We start from the raw sequence: 18,251 nt of genomic DNA on the forward strand, positions 1-18,251 counted from the left end.
AGCACTACCGAGGATATGATTTTCCACCAATTGTATGTAGTGTCCTTCAAAAGGGACACAGCACACTTCAAACATTCCTCGGGTGAACATGACAAATCATCTAGCACCCATGTAGTATTCTTGAGCCAGAACTCGGCTCTTTCAGCGTCATCATCAACTTTAGCTCTGAATTCTTCAGCCCCATACTTTCTAAGCTTATCTACCGGAGCTTTACCAATTCTCACCGTTGCCATACCTCGTGGCATATCCTCATCTGGTTGGTTAGGGGGCGGGGGTGGTCTTGGTATATTGGGGCGATTTCTTAGATAATCCCTAAACCATTCATCCATAATATCAAAGAAGGCAGCTCGAGCTTATTCTCAACCTTCTGACATCAGCCTTCTACTACTAGATACAGCTCGCTGTACGGAAGCTGGAGCATGGCTCTCAGCTCCCTCGGACTCATCTTGTGCTCGATTGGAAGACATTTACTATATTCAAAATAATTTAAACAATTAGGAGACGTCACACTATCAACATTCAAATACCGGCATGTATAGCAAACAATAACACCCTCTACGGTAGTCCTAGAACTGACTAAACCGTAGCCCTGATACCAATAAATGTAACAACTCTCACCCGTACCCGACGCCGGGATAGGGTTCGAGGCATTGTCAGGACATTTCATTTTGAAACGTACCAAATTGGGTCACTAAGTTTTACTCAAATTTTAAGCTTTTCATCCATGAACACCCATGCCTTATATAGGCCTTCAGGACCTATAACATATCAAGAGGCAGTGCGAGACAAATACGGGCACGTTCGATTAATCTTGGGCTCCTCAGAAAATTTTCCTTAACATAAAGTATCACACACCCGTGTAGGTGGGCCGTGTGGACTCAAACGCCCGTGTGACTTGAGGCACGCCCATGCCCTTCAGCCGTGGGTGACACTGACTTATCAACACTGCCATGGCACATGCCCGTGCTACTTGCCCGTGGACGACGCTGTCATTTTAACACGGCCCTGGCACATGCCCATGTGGCACACCCGTGTAAAACTTTGTGCTAAAATTTTAAGTGCAGGGGACACACGGCCATGGCACACAACCATGGGAGGGAATCGTGTATCAGACACGGCCTAGTCACACGTTCGTGTGTCCAACCATGTGGACTCTATTAGTCTATTTTCCAAGCCTTTAGTCACCCTTTTCTACTACTTGTGCCTAGTGGTTACCAAGTTTGAGAGAAAACATAATTTTACACTTGTAAATAATCTTAATGAAAATAGTTGTATGGAAACCTCATATCATTGGTTTCATACATAAATGGTTATTTCCTCTTTAGTGTTATGGGTTCCTATGTTAATTTAATCCATCCGAAATTGGCTCTTTCATATGAGTCATTGCCAATTGATAGCAGCCCATCATTTGTAATTAAAAACCATGCATAAAATTGTAGGTCATAGCCTACTTAAATTAAGCCAATTTTCATGGCCATATACAAAGAGATAAACATATTTTTACATGCCTTCATTTGGCAAATCAAATGACACATATAACAAAATACTTAAAAAAATACTATACATGCCATTGAACAAAATAAATAGAGTCTTTATACAAGCTTGTTTAGTTGATAGTGTGTTGACTCTCTAATTGTCTTCCAGTCCTTATGAGTCCTCCAGCTTGGTGAGACAGGGAAAAAGAGAGGGGTAAGCATTTTCATGCTTAGTAAGCTCGAATAACTGGAAAGTAAACTTACCAAGTAATTAGCATACATCCATATTTAAATCATGAAACCATCAATTATGAAACGGTTCCCTATGACATGCACTCAATCAATGAGTTAGTTACATATCAAAGCATCATGTAATTTATGTAGATGAGCTCATCATTCATTACCTTATTGACATACATCATATTAATCCCGTTGAGTTTCTAAGAAATATCGATGGAATACCCATTATCCGTCAATTCTTGCAAATGATCATTTCACATATATGCACTCCCGCGAACCTCACATCTCATGACAAGATTACCAGTCCATGCTAAATCCCCATATCATGAAATCATAAGATGATGTCGAGATTACCAGTCTAGGCTAAATCCCTTATAGCGACAAACACCCTTAATAAGCTCGAATCAATTACCACCCAAAGCTAAATTGAGACCTAATCGACATACCGTCCGGCTAAATCCATAATGCACACATATTCTTCGGGAGGCTTGATCATTCAAGGAACACCCGTCTGGGCTAGATCCTTTTCATACTTGAGATCACGGATTACCCGTCCGGGCTAAATCCTTACTGTAACACATGCAGGATCTCAGTTCACATGTCAATAAGGGTTTATCCATCGAATTCCCTTTTTCAACCTCAACCGAGATATTTTTCACATGTTATCATCAAATATGCATTTCTATGATATTTCATACTAATAATAAATGCAGTCATCATGCATTCATAATTTATACAATTATACATATTAGGGGTTTACTTTAAGTTATCCGAACTTACCTAGTATTCGTTTTAGAGTTATGTTTCGGTTATTCCGAAACTTTACGTTTACCACGATCGACCTCCGAAATTTGTTCCTCGGGGTCTATATCAACAAAGCTAACTCATTAATACACTACATTATGCATTTCAAGTTTAATATCTACCCTGGTCCAAATGACTGTTTTGCCCCTAACCTTTCATATTATTACGATTTAGTCCCTAGGCTCGTATAATGAAACCCATGCACTTTCTATCTTATCCAAGTCTAGCTGAACACTTTTTATTCTTATGGTAGCCCACATTATTCATTATTTTCTCATTTCTACCACACATTTACATCTTTTGCAAAATAGTCCCTATAAGGGTTTTTCATGAAATTCAACTAGGAAAAGATGTTTAATACACATTCATCTTTCATATTCCTCCATAATCCATCAAAATACAAGCAACTCATGCATGGGTAAATTTTTAAACATGAACCCTAGCATGAAATATGGGTAGAAATGGAGAGAGCAAGCTACCGGGATTTCAAAAATACATAGAGCATGAAAAATGGGGCTTGGGAACACTTACTATTAAGCTTGGAAAGGTTGGAAACCCTAGCTATGGAGAACCTGAAAATTTCAGCTTGATGAAGGAGAAAATGGCTGATTTTGACTTGATTTTTCCCATTTTAATTCATTAAAATGATAAATAACCAAAATGCCCTTATGCCCTTTCTTTAAAATTGCATCCATGCAAGCCCATTTTTGTCCGAAAATTTAGAATTTGGGAAATTTGCTTTCCAAGACCTTATAATTCATAATCTAAACTAATTTCATACAAATTGCTTCTAGAATCCAAGTTTTGCAATTTATTCAATTTAGTTCTTAATTTCTAATTGGACACCTTATACTTAGAATTTCTTCATAAAAATTTAACACATGCATATACTCATATTCTAGGCCTCATAATAATCATAAAATAAATATTTTTATGTTGAATTTGTTGTCCCAAAACCACTATTCTGACTAGGCCCTATTTCAGGATGTTACAGGCCGTGTCACTCACTTTCGTTTTTAGATACCATACGGGCCAAAGACACGGGCATGTGCCTAGGCCATGTGACTTACTGTTTACAATTTATGACCATGCGGGCAAATGACACAAGCGTATGTCAGGCCGTGCGAGACAAACGGGTGGGCACACAGGCATGTGCCAAGCCGTGTGGAGTGTAAACAAAATCAGGAACTTGTCTCTAAGGCTGTAAGCTTCGTCTAACATGATCATTGGCCTCCATAATGTATTTACGATCCGAATTAGATTGTATGAGTACTATCTAATGCTCTGAGACTGAGAGAGGAATTATATAAATGTATACGTACTGTGATGACTGTTGATGATATTGATCTTCATCACCTACCTATGAATTAAATCTGAATAATTGTACCTATGTTGTTGACATCTTTAATCTGTATTTGTATTGGTTTGGAATTATGTAAAGGAGTAACTAATTTGTTTTGATTCAGTGGCTAAGCCACGATTAATATGTGAACCTGGCGCTTTGTCGTAATTCGATCTGGCAGTTAGTCTTCATCTCAGTAAACATGTCAGACTGACACTATATGGTGTGTAGGGTTGGATAGGTATTTAATGCCCTTAACGGTGTGTTGGAATGGTCAGATATGGTGTGTAGTGGATAGGGGAAGGAATAACTGCATATGTTTCTAATCTATTCTGTATCTGAACTTGAATTATTCTGTCATATAACTGATACGTTAATCCTGTACGGAATCTTTTCTAATTTTGATTAGAACTTGAGATTTGGGAACTTCTTATTAAAATTGTGCTTCTAATTGAATTTATATTGGTTATATACTGAGAGTTCTTTACTCACTATGTTGTTGACTGAATTTCAGGTAACTCACAGGCTTGATCGGGTCGACGTAGGGAAGCTCGATCAATCTACTTTATCACCTTATTATATATTTATCACGTAGATCTAGTATTTCTTAGTACTATGACTTTTCTAAGATTGTTGAATTGTCTGTTGGATTTAATGGTTGTCGTGACTTGTCAATTGGTTTTAGCTATATTTATAAAAGTTGGTTTTCTTAGTAACGTTAATGTAACTATTCAGACTTGGTCTAGACGCCTAGGCCGAGTTTAGGGTGTTATATATACTGTGATGCATGATCATATGGATGTAAGTTAAGAATGTACAGAAGTATGATTCGATTATGAGTATGAGTAAAGCTTATATGAATGTGTATTTATGTTAGATAAATGCTGCATGATTGAATATGTTAAAGAAATAGGGGTTTAATGGAGTGTCGGGAAATTATGTGATGTGAGTTTTAACATTGCGATGGTATTCGATGAAGTTGTTGAGAAATTAAAAACAAATTTCGATACGAAAATTTTGAGGAAAGACTATGGTCATGGTACATTTTGAAAGGGCGGAAGAGCTGCATTTATCTACTAGGGTTTCTTCGTGTCCTAGAGTGATGATGGGAAAACCTCACTCAATGATGAGTTTAGGAAAATCTATATAGCAAACACGATAGTTCATGTGGTGCATTAGTGGCAACCAAACAGAGCTTTTGTGGCATATTTTGTAATGCCTTTATAGCATATTCTATAATGTCTTTATGGCGTATTCTGTAATGCCTTTGTGGCGTATTCTATAATGCCTTTGTGGCGTATTCCATAATGCCTTTGTGGTGTATTTCGTAATGCCTTTAATGTGTATTTCGTAATGCCTTTGAGGCATATTCATTAATTTCTTTGTGGTGTATTCTATAATACCTTTGTGGCATATTCTATAATGTCTTTGTGACATAATCTGTAATGCCTTTGTGACATATTCTGTAATGCCTTTGTGGCATATTTAGTAGTGCCTATGTGTTATATTCTGTAATGCCTTTACAGTGTATTCTATAATGTCCTTGTGGTAAGTTTTGTATCTCCTAAGTAGTGAATATTTGTTAGCCCGTATTAGTATCAAGGTTTGAATATATTTTTGAAGAAATTTCTGAAAGAGTGTCTTTATATATAACCAATAAATAGGTCCATTATGGTTTCACTAGAATAGAGAATTTGATGTGCTTGAAGTTATAGGTAGTGTAAGTGTCCGCCAAACTAATGTATATCCATTTTAAGTATAGAGGTTACCTAGTTTCTGTAGTATCCGCCAAATGGGGGTATCTCTCACAATGTAATTTAGCGTTCTTGGATTCTACTGAAAGTAATAAAACATTGCATCCATTAAAATTGGTTGTTCTCTAGGCTAATTTAAAGATATGATATGATCAGTATTCTAACAACCGTGGAATTAGGAAAGAGTTCACCAGAGATAGGATATGTTTGTAAACCATTCTGAGATAAATACTCAATGTTTATTTGTATAAGAATCCACCAAGAAGAATACCTTTGTATATAGCATTCGAAGTAAAGAATTCAACATTTGGCTGTGTAAGAATTTGTCGAAAGTAACTTTAGCATGAATACTACTCTGAAAAATGTATCCATCTTCTGTCTTTCTGGAGAATGAGAAATAAGACCCGTGTTGAAGGGTAAATTCTGTAATCTGCCTAATGGGTGAAAGGTGTATATAGGGTCAACTGTAGAGATTGGCATATAGGTATGTGCTTGAAGTTTAGGAAATTATCTGCCAAAGACTAAGAAGTAATTCAAAATCTCCGAGTTGAAGAAATCAACAATAAATGTTCAAAGGTAACATTGGTTAAAATTCACTAAGTTCATTTGAACTTATAAGTGTTTGGTTGTGATGCAGGTTTTGAGGTAACAGTTGATATGTTAGAAAAGACCTAATTAGGAATGCACCAGGGTGGCAAGGTGCTAGTTCGTGTTACGATACTATGCATACAGAGGGCACCATAGGTGGAACGAAAAAAATTTGCAAGTGTACACACTCGTTAACAAGTAATAAAATGACAAGTAATGTCGAGTTATCATACCCATAGAAACTGTGCAAGCAAATATTTATGAAATGTAAAACTAAACAATTTGGTGATGAAAAATATGTTATTTTGAAAAGGTGATCTAAAAATAAAACTAATTTAACTAAATGATTAACGAAGAAAGTAAAATTAAAAATTTCAATGCACGATTTCTAAAAACGAGTTTAATCAGTATGACATAAATGTGTTAGATCAATTTTATTCTTTAACTTAGAATTATTAAAACTACGTTCGTGTTGTTACGAATAAATTCACGACAATTCGGTACCTTGTTAACTAATGCACATACTTACTTACTAAACCCATTAATCTCTTGAACATATCTTTATGTCAATTCAAATAATTCATAAATTTTTTATAAGCAAGTATAAGATTAAGTAAGGTAACAATATATCTTTATATTGAAACAATTTAATCATAATAATCTTACAAGTTATGCAAGGCTAATGTATTATTTAATACCTTCGCTAATTTAACCTTCAACTACCTTAGAAGCTTAAACATGCACCAATTAAATATTGTGTCAATTAATTCAATTTTTACATTACAATTAAAATGCTAGTATAACATAAGCATGATTTTATTTAATTGAACAATTTACCAAGACCTAATAACAACACGAACACATTTTTAACAATCTAAGTGGAAAAAATGCAATTAATGTAATACAAAAGAAACTTAAGTCATTTTAATTAATTTAAGAACAATAATACAAAAATTATTCATGTTCATGATCACAACATAAACAAAAAAAAAAAAAGAGAAGGGAACTAGGAAACAAATCCTGGTGTTTCTCCGAAGTCAAACTAGTGCGCTCCTCTTCTTCTCTGCTCATTTTGTCGATCCAAGACCTTCACGAACACTTGAATGCTGCTACTCCAAGAGGGGTAACTAGCTCTTTTTCAAGAAGGGAAATCGATAAGGGAAGGAAGAAGAGAAAATAGGAAAACAAGAAAAGGAATGAAAGAGAGAAAATGGAGAATGATGTGTAAAGTAGGGGATGAAAAATGAGTAAGTGAGGGGGCTATTTATACTTGAGATTGGTAGCTCAAGTTGGCTAAAAATAGCAGCCAACCCCTCATCCTATGACTAGCCATGCAAGTGGAAGGAGTGGTTGAGTTTGAATTTACTATTTTTAGCTTGTGGCTAAAAATAAAATGCATGAAAAAGGGAGGGGTTTGAATGGCATTTAGAAAAAGTTCAAGGGCTCATTTGAAAGTGTTAAAATCAGTCAAAATAAGCTTATTGGGTCAACAACATTGGATGATTTGGGTGCTCTTTGGGCTTGTCCATCCTCCCTTTTTTACTTGTTCAATTCAGGCCCTTTTCTCTACTTCAAACTGTCCGTTTTTCCCTATGAAAATTAAATCAGACCAATTGATTCGAGGAAGTCCAAAAGCATAAATTTAAGTCCTCCATATCTATTAGTTCATCATCTTGAACTCCCATGGTGCCTCGTCAATTAATTCTTTTAAGGTGACCGTCGACCTGATTTTTCACCCTGTATGTAAAATTACCAAAAATAACCCAATTTATGCTAAATTATTATAAAACTAATTAAAAATCAAAACATTTTATAAACTAAGCTTAAATGAATTATTTTATAGTAAAAGTATAAAATGCAACAGAAATTACTTAGAAACTGCATGAATTAGTTCTCAAAATGTGTTGAAAAAGTTTATATATCTTAGTGTTTCCAATAGGAATATGGCACTTAGTACCTATGCCAGGAAGATGTCTGTCTTTAACAAAGTTCTAAGTTGAAACGCCATATACTGCTTTGAAAATCTATTGTAATGATTAAACGTTCTCTTTAATAAATCTTTGGTTTTTAAACAGTAATTAAAGAAATTCGAAAAATTTTGCTAAGTGTTTAAGCTTATAACATCTAATATACGGATCTGGTAATTCGGGTTTTGTATAGGGTGTTACAAAAGTTCTCACTATATTCAATTGGGGAAAATTGTAATTATCCAAGGTCTAAGATAGATTGATCTTAAATAATTGTTTGTACCATGAGACTTATATAAAAAAATTTATTCTCTAGGAAAAGCGTCACAAATGTAGTTTATGTCCAGACTTTATAAACAACTTCCTATGTTCAATCTTTTATTCTTTCGAGTTTTATTTATGTGTGTAATAAACGATTATAACGATCTTCTTAATACACTTGACTACTTAAACTTCAAATTTTTACTAAGTTGAAAATAAAATAAATAAATAAAATAAAAATACTAGTTAAATACTTTTAAAAATGAATGTTTTTATAAAGTATTTAAATAAATTATAATTTTTGTATTTCGTATTTTAAAATTTTGTGAATAGTATAATAACTAAATATTATTAAGTTATTAATTCTACTAAATAATATCTTATATTTACTATTATTTTTAAAATATATAAATTTTAATTTATTCACATGAGTTTTTTCACTCTTATATATTAGTGGGTTTATGTATGTCTACATTAAATCATATGGATTGACAAATAATACCTATATGAACATAATGATTAAAATTTTAATAGTTAAATCATTATTTGAGGTTCAAATTTGGCAACAATTTTTATAATGGGGTTTGAATTTTTTTTAAGTTAATTTTTAAACTTGGTAATTGTTTTTATTTTGGCGTCTGAACTAGGCTATTGTTCCTACATTGGGACTTTGAACTTTTTTTTGTCCAACTTAGTCTCTAAACTTGATAATCGTTCTTACATTGGGGCCTAGACTTTAAGGTTTTCAAAGAAATATTAAGGATTTAAGTTTGAAAAAACAACTTAGGCCCAATGTGTGAAAAATTGCTATGTTTAAAGGTTAACTTTAACAAAAAAAAGTTCAAGTTCCATTGTGAAAAGAATTGTCAAGTTTAGGAACTAACTTGAGTAAAACAAAAATTCAAATCCTAATGTAGAAATAATTATCAAGTTTAGGATCCAAAATATTATTCAACCTAATTTTTAACTTTTGAATAATATTTTTTTTATCATTTAATATTGAGAAAGGGAGAAGCAGATAACAGAATTTGAATCTTATCACTTAAATGTGAAATGAGTTAGGGGTGAGCAAAATTCGATTTGATTAAAAAAAATCGAAAAAAATTCTAATTTTGAATTAATCGATTCGAGTTATTCGAATTATTCAAGTCAACTCAAATAACTAGAGTCGAGTTTTGAATTCAAGTCAAGTTGAATTTCACAATTCAAATATCTCAAATAATTCAATAACATATTGGTGAAATATCCTTTTGGTCCTTGTCAACTTTGAAAATAAATAAATTGGTCTTTCTCTCAATAAAATTATAAAAAAATTCAAAATGATTTTTAAAATTTAAAATATTTATAAAATTTTAAAATTTATATTTTTAAAAAATATATAAAAATATAAAAAATTCTAAAAGATATATAAAAAGTTAAGATTTTAAAAATTTTCTAAAATAATAATATTAGAGAATTAGTTATCTGTAATAATATTTTTATTTGATCTGTTTAACTTTTAAGTTAACTTGGATAATTTCACTCAATTAAATTTAACTTGAATTTTATTTTAATAGATTTGATTAAAAAATTTAAATTAAATTAAAATAATAAAATATTATTTATAAACTCTAAGCCTTGTAGAGCCATATAGAACGTGTCCAATAGATATATGGCTTTATTTTGTCATGTTCGTATTCCCTCAACCCAGGATGTTAACGTTATGGACTCTCTGGTTTCTCCTAAGCCTCGGCCATCACGTCACAAAATACGACTTCTTCTTCCCATTGACGTTTGATCGACCATAGTAAACCCAAAAACTACGGGCTTGAACAAAATCCAAAACTAATCACTGTTCAAATATTGATTGATGCAAGAAATACGCCACTATTTATTTATTTCTTTCTTGTAATAGAACGCACCCACCGGATTATGTCCCTTGTTATTCTGGCCCAAAGTTTCCATCTTTTACCTCACTTCTTTCTTCTTTACACTTTTCTATTTTTCTTTTTCGAATCTTCTGCTATCTTTCCAACCCTAAGTAACACCTGTTTTCATTATTTCGCCTTTTTATTATTTAGACTATTATTATTTATGTTCATTTAATTTTAAATCTTTAAATTTCGACTGGGACACGGAGACGGTAGACTGAAACTTTGAACGTTGTCGTTTTTTTTCTTCAAAGAAGGAAACAAATTCATGTGGTTTTGTTTGATATTAGTTAAGTAAAAGGAAATGGGTTTCGCTGTATCCGATGAATTGTTGGGAACTGTGGTTCCGATTGTTGTGTATTGGATTTATTCAGGAATGTATATGTGTTTGGGGTCGTTTGAGAATTATAGATTGCATTCTAAATCAGACGAGGAAGAGAAGAATTTGGTCTCCAAACTAACTGTCGTTAAAGGCGTTCTTTTCCAGCAACTTCTTCAGGCTGCTGTCGCGATCCTTTTGTTCACGGTAAATCCTCCCTACATAAACTCTTATGTTACTTACTTTTTATTATTAATTTATTTTCTCATGAACCATGGATCTGAAATTTTGGATTTCAGTTGCTTAGAATCAAATGCCTTCTTCGTTACCTATAAATTACTTATGAATTTCTCTTACGCTACCTTTTGCAATTGTAGCTGAAATTTTGATGATAAGGATCGTATTTTAATTTGACTGTAGGAGAAATCGATTGGTTACTGGTGTTGTGTTTCATTAAAAATTCTTGTTTTTCTCTGGTAAAAATTTGGGTTTGTCTTAGAAAGTATGTTAGCCCACAAGATTTGACCAATTGCAGCGTTCCAAATTGTTACCCATGCTTACTTTGCAAAGATGACAGCAAAAGTGTGGAGCTAATTGTTTGCCTCATTCCATTATATCTGATATATTTGTACACTCTACATAAGAAATTTGAATGAATAATCTAAGGTGTAATCGATGGCAATAAAAAGAAAATCTAAGGTATAATCATCCTTGAGTTTCAATTTTACTTCTTTTCACCCATGAAAGATTATATGTAGCATACAATGTTCTTTGTTAGTCTGCACACAATGTTGTTCTGGGGTATTAGTTAATTTACTTATAGATAATTGATCGGACCTGCCTCCACATCCTATCTTTCTTACATTGGATCCTATGTTGCTTTCACACTTCATTTTTCCTAAAGTATTTGTTTTCAACATAAATTCGGACATAGATACATAGCTACTATCCTCTCCGAACATATAGAAAACTTAGAAAGTTTGAGTATATTGGTGTTAAATATATGCCGTATGCAACACTCACTCCCAAATTTGATTCAATTGTCTTTTGTGATTATGAAATTTCAGGAGTAATCATACTGTAATTTTATGAGCTCTTCTTCTGCATATATACTAAATAATCTGTCTTTTGAATTTATGCTTTATTAGATATGAGCTAGGCAGAGTAAATATGGAAATATACATTATTATGGATTGTGTTTGTGATCTTTAGTTTAATGGCAGAAATCTACTTTTAACAGTGATCACAGCCTCATTAAATTTACTTTATCTTAGACTGGTTTCACAGTTTCTTCATTATCTTGTCACCTAATTAAAGATTCACAAGCTGGGTGCTATTCTTGTTTCTGTGTTTCAGAACTGTTATAATTTAACATTTGGCATAGCTGGGGATGGTTATCAGTTTTTTATTTTATTTTATTTTCTCCTTCATCTTTACTCCACTTCTGGTTTGTTCTTTTCATAATTTCTGTGGCATGTATAATGAACCATATAAGCAATTTCAGTTGAGACGTTATGTGTATACGGTTCTTTTTTATCAAACATTGATTTGTGCAGGCCACAGGGGGTCATGCTGGGGCTTCTTCTCAGCAGCCATCTTCGTTTATTGTTCTGGCTAGCCAGTTCGTTACAGCAATGTTGGTTATGGACACTTGGCAATACTTTTTGCATAGATACTTCCACGAGAACAAGTTCTTATATCGGCACCTCCACTCTCGGCATCACCGTCTTGTTGTTCCCTACGCATTTGGAGCTTTGTACAATCATCCATTAGAGGGGCTTCTCCTTGACACAGTAGGTGGAGCCTTATCGTTTATGCTCTCTGGCATGTCTCCTCGGACCTCCATCTATTTCTTCTCTTTTGCCACCATCAAAACAGTGGACGACCATTGTGGGCTAATGCTTCCTGGAAACCCCCTTCATATTTTCTTTAGAAACAATTCTGCGTATCATGATGTCCACCATCAGCTTTATGGTAGCAAATACAACTTCTCCCAACCATTCTTCGTGATGTGGGATAGAATTCTGGGGACATATATGCCATATTCACTTGAGAAGAGAGCAGAAGGGGGCTTCGAAGCACGCCCAACTAAAGAGTTCAAAGAGGACTAATAACTAAATTGTGAGCATAACAGTACTTCTTTCTTTTATTCATCATCAATGAAACTACAGTCACCATTTTATTCTTGTGCTCTGCACTTCTAATATATTTTTGTTTATAGAAGTAATAACGAGAACCATTAATTAGTTAGATCAGATAATTTGTTCATTTATGTCGTGTATTGTACTTTTTTTTTATCTGTCGTGTAATATACATATTATATAGATTATTGTACTAAAAGTTCCAAGTATGAATGTAATACTCTCATCTTTACCGTTTCAAACCTGTTGTATTATGTTTATTGTGTTCAAGATCGTCGATTATGCTTCCATCGGTCATATCTCGGGCGGTCTATCTTATTTTTCCCTAATTAAAGGGTTTGTGCCTACTTTCGAAATGAAATGAATGATGCGGTAACATGGATATCCATGTTAAGGCAAACCCTATTTTTCCAATTTCGAGAATCATCTATTGCGAAAATGATGCATTAATATGGAATGGAAATCCACCTTATTAATGAATGATGCATTAAAAAGGGTTACAATCTTTTTTTTTTTTTTTGTTCGATTAGGTCAAGAAGGTATGATTATTGCCAAAATTTTCTTGGATTCCCCGTAAGTAAACAAGGAAACCAGCTTCCCTAGTCAACAATTGATTCTTTTCTATGAATGGTTCTCAACAATCTATACGATGAGTTCAAAGATCTTGCCATTGCTTGTTGGTAGTCGGCTTTATTTGTCATTTAACATTCAATATTAGAAGCCAATTCAGTAGTACTTGAAATGATATGCATACTACTAATTGTTGTATACGAGTGAGAGTGAAAGGGCTTAAGTGGATAATGATGTAAATACTAAGTTTTGGAGAGAACAACTTTTAATATCATTTTTTGCTGTTATTTAATCTCTCTTTTAAAAAAGCTAATATTGTAAGATATTTGATGTTTAGATCAACTTTTGGTTGAAATAACTACAATTTGAAATAGTTATGGTTAAAACAAAGCTTTAGTTTAGAACACTTGCTATCTAGAGTAGCTACCATTTTAGAACAACTTATGTTGAGAATTGTTAACATTTATAATAACGCTTGTAACAATACTTAAAGAACAATTATGTTCAAAACAATCGTCATTCAGAATAACTTCTATTTAAAGCAATTGTTTATCAAGAATGGTCCTTGTTCAGAACAAGATATTTCAAAAGAAGTACCACCACAAAATAACTCCTATTTAGAACAATCTCTACCAAGAACAACTATGTTGAAAGCAACTCTTTTTTGGAACTACTTCTACAAAGAACAATTATGTCGAGAACAATTCATACTTGGAATAGGTAAAACTAACCTTTATTTAGGAACAACTTCAATTTAAAAACAACTCACATTTCGAAAGATGTTCCTTAGAAGACCTTTCACACAGCACTATTTCACCAGAGTAGAAAAAGTGGAAATAACCTCTAGAATACGGAAAGATTCTTGGATTATCTTCACTTTTGGGATGTTCCAAAGAGCTTGTCTCAATGGATCAAGAATGGAAGTAGTTAAGAGGTTTCCTTTTAACCTCTTCTTGTAATATTGGGTGCTTCTCCCTTGTAGAAACATGGTAAGTCATATCCACTATTCACCATTACCAATAACCTATACTCTTACTAAAATAAATCATTTTTACGTCATGCAACTTACAATATTCCTTATTACTCCTATTTAATGCTTAGATTCGGAACTCCTATGATTGAATTCTATAAATAGGATCCTTTCACAACTTGTAAGGAGACTTTTGGCATTTTCTTATTTCCATGCTTGCTATACTGTCACGGGGTGTAACACTCCTAACCCGTCTCTATCGCCGAATTTCAGTTACGGAGTATTACAACACATAACAAAACAATTTACATCATTAAACATTTCACTTATTAAATTAAATAATAACATTTGAATCTACATTTCATTCATAGCATAATCACAATTACGAGCTTTAAAACAAGCATATAGGACTTAAAAATGACTTTGAAATCATTTAAGGACCAATTTGAATTAAAACATAAACATGAAAAATTTTGAAAATAGGGGTCACACAACCGTGTGACCAGGCCGTGCGGCTCAAGGACATGGTCGTGTGGCCAAACTATGTACAAATTGAAATATGGGTCACACGGTTGTGTCTCAGCCCGTGTGCCCACCCGTGTGAGTGTTTAGAATATGGTCACATAGCCGTGTCACAAGATGCGTGCTAGACTGTATGTGTATTCGAAATAAGGTCACACGGCTGTGTCATAGACTATGTCAAACCTACACCTAAAATTAACAAGACACACAACCATGTGTGGCACATGTGTAACAGCCCATTTTGAGGTCAAATTAGAACAGTGGTTTCTAGACCAAAAATATGAAGTTAAAATATTTATTTTATTATTTTAATAAGGTCTACAACATGATAGATTAAAATTTTATGGTTTAAATGCTTAATTTGTTAAAAAGGACTAAATCGCGTAAAACGTAAAACTTGTGTTCTGTTAGCTAAAAGTTTCAAATAGCTATAGAACAATAAAGTAAAGGTCCTTAAGTGATAAATAGTTCATTGTGGTTAATGGATGATGATAGCATGGCAATTGGTGTAGTTTATTATATTTTTCAAGGTTATTCAGGTAAATTGATTATTAATGTTAATATTAATAAAAGAAAAATAAATTTTATGTTTCTTGATTCATTTTTTGACTGAAAATTTGAGGAATAAGAAACAAAAATAGGACTTTACATTCGGCGAGTATAAATTCTTCAATTAAGGTATGGTTTTAGCTTGGTTTTTAATGGTTTCTACATTTTTGAGCTCGTTGCAGCTTAATCTAGCTAGCCCGTACCTTCATTTTTGAAATTGTTATAGATTATCAATGATTCCATTGTTGAATACTTGAGTTCTTTGATGTTTAATGATAGATTATGGAAGCTTGATGATAGTTTTACAAGTTTTATAAAGTGATTTTTGACAAAAATGTCAAATAGGGATTAAATTATGAAATTGTAAAATTGTGTGGTTAAAAATGTGAAACAATGAAAGATATGGGCTTCTAGGAGTTCCTATGAAATTCGGCTAGGCATGGGTAGGTACTAAATTGCATGAATTTGCAATTTTATGTGATAAGGACTAAATTATAAAAATTGAAAAAGAATAGGGGCAAATGTGTAAATTTGCCAAAATATGAATTATGAACTAAATTGAATAGATTGAATGCTGAATGTATTGAATTTGATAATATATAGATCAAGATAAGCCGAGATTGAGTTTAGATCAGGGAAAAGGAAAGATTGACAAATAGGCGATAGTTTTTAACCAGCAAATCGAGGTAAGTTCGTATAATTAGAATCAAAATTTTCTATAGTTACAATTAGTGAAATGAATATATATAGTTGAAATACTTGAAGTATGAACGCTTTATTGATATAATGTATTTGTTACCGAGCCCTGTTTGAACTACATGAATTCATTAGATACAAGTGACATGATACTGGGATTACCGTTTTAGTCGAGCTCCTGCATTTGTTGTGGACTCACCATATCTCGTAGGAGCTTACCAATATATCAGCTCGAAAAAGCTTACTATTTTCATCTCATTAGAGCTTACCGTTTCAGCTCGCATGAGCTTACTGTCCAGCTTAATAGAGCTTACCGTTTTAGCTCATAATAGCTTACTGTTTATCAACTCAGGAGGAGCTTACCGATCATGGATCAAAAAAGCATACATGATAATAAATTGATGGATTACTAACATTGTTCACTCGATTATCCTTGGAAGTTCTAATAGGTTCAACGGGTCTAAATAATGTTATACGGATGGGTTATTGTTTATAAATGTTATGAATGTTATACATAATATATGAATTTGGAATGATGATAAGCATTGTATTAATGGATGATTTCATGTATGTTTACAATGACTAACATTTGATGAATACTGTTGACTAGGTGTTGGTTAATTGAATTGGTTGCATATTTTTATTGCTTTGATTATGTATAAATGGTAAGTTTAATTCTGAATTATATGGGTTTACTAAGCTTAAAAGCTTACTTTGTTTCTCTTTTATGTTTTATAGAGGTTCGTTAGCTTGCTTGTTCCGGACAAGTCGGGGTTGCACATCACACTATCCAAATTTTGATTGGTACTTTTAAACTTTTGAATTTGTAAATATGGCATGTATAGGCTAGTTTGAAAAATGTTAGTTATGCTACTTGATATCCTGATTTTGGTATATTTTTGTGTATAAGTAAGCCATGTGATTTGACTTATTTTGATGTTATGTTTTGGTTGGATTGAAAGTGTTCTATTATGGTATATTTTGGCAAGGTAAGATGGAATGAAATTATGCAAATGAAGTCTTGATATATAGATGTTAGATGAATGAATTATACATGTGGTTAAATAGGTATTTGGAGATGTAAATGGTAAGTTTTGATATGGCTTATAATGTGTATTGAAATGGTTATTTTGGCTGCCAATTGACTTGTATAAATATGGTCAATTATGCTTGTAAATGTTTGTGTTTATAGGGTGGCAAAATGACTTTACAAATGGCCTATTTTTGTCCACACGGGCAGAGACACGGGCGTGTGTCTCAACCGTGTACGACATACAGTTATGTTACACGGCTGTGCATCCCCTGAGGTACCCTACGAAATAAGTCAGTATACCCTACAAGTTTGACACGGCTTAGACACACGAGCGTGTCTATTGGTCGTGTGTGTCACACGGACTCACACACGGGCGTGTGACTGACCGTGCGACATAAGTCAGTATACCCTCTCAATGGCACATTGCCGAGCACACGGGCGTGTGTGGCCATTTCGAAAATCACATGGGCTAAACACACAGGTGTGTGGTTGGCCGTGTGACCCAAGTTAGTATCCTCTCCAATTTTCACACGGCTTAACACACGGACGTGTCCTCGACCGTGTGACACAAGTCACTATATATGCCCTGTTTTCACACGGTCTAAGACACAGACGTGTTTACTAGCCATGTGAGGCACTCGGCCTATTTACACGGGCGTGTGACACTTGAAATGTTGAAATTTTTATAAGTTCCTGAAATTTTTAATATGTTATAATTTAGTCCCGTATGCATGATTAAAGCTTGATATGCTTGTTTTAAGTACACAATGAATATGAATAAATGATATAGACTGAGAATAGATGTTATCGGATAAATAATTATTCTGAACTGAGTTACAAGTCCGGTAATGCCTCTTAACCTATTCCTACGATGGTTACGGGTTAGGGGTGTTACATTTGATGGTATCAGAGCTACATTTTAGTCGATTCTAGGACTAATGTAGCGTATGTAAGTCTAACTATACATGCCATATATATAAAAATGTGATAGTGTGATGACTCTTGATGTTTTCGAATGTGTTTTTATACAGTAATGGTTCTCGAACGAGCTGTAGTGGAGAACATAGAAAGTAATGCGCCAGCTTCCGCTCAAGGGAAGACGCCTTCTGA

At 33.5% G+C, this 18,251-nt stretch overlaps 1 protein-coding gene across 1 annotated transcript; it reads left to right on the forward strand.

Moving 5' to 3' along the window:
* Positions 1–10,093: 10,093 nt before the first annotated feature.
* Positions 10,094–13,043, forward strand: LOC108466907 (sphinganine C4-monooxygenase 1-like). The gene is made up of 2 exons (XM_017767275.2): positions 10,094–10,867; positions 12,217–13,043. Exons 1-2 carry the CDS (start codon positions 10,646–10,648, stop codon positions 12,769–12,771), a joined length of 777 nt encoding a protein of 258 aa, XP_017622764.1. The 5' UTR covers positions 10,094–10,645; the 3' UTR covers positions 12,772–13,043.
* Positions 13,044–18,251: the final 5,208 nt, after the last annotated feature.

Source organism: Gossypium arboreum, chromosome 3, assembly GCF_025698485.1.
Source record: "Gossypium arboreum isolate Shixiya-1 chromosome 3, ASM2569848v2, whole genome shotgun sequence".
Lineage (NCBI taxonomy): Eukaryota > Viridiplantae > Streptophyta > Magnoliopsida > Malvales > Malvaceae > Gossypium > Gossypium arboreum.

Excerpts from the sequence above, each read along its gene's own strand:
- LOC108466907 (XM_017767275.2), top strand. The coding sequence starts at position 10,646 with ATGGGTTTCGCTGTATCCGATGAATTGTTGGGAACTGTGGTTCCGATT. Across the intron at positions 10,868-12,216 it reads TCGCGATCCTTTTGTTCACG|GCCACAGGGGGTCATGCTGG; the intron begins GTAAATCCTCCC and ends TGATTTGTGCAG.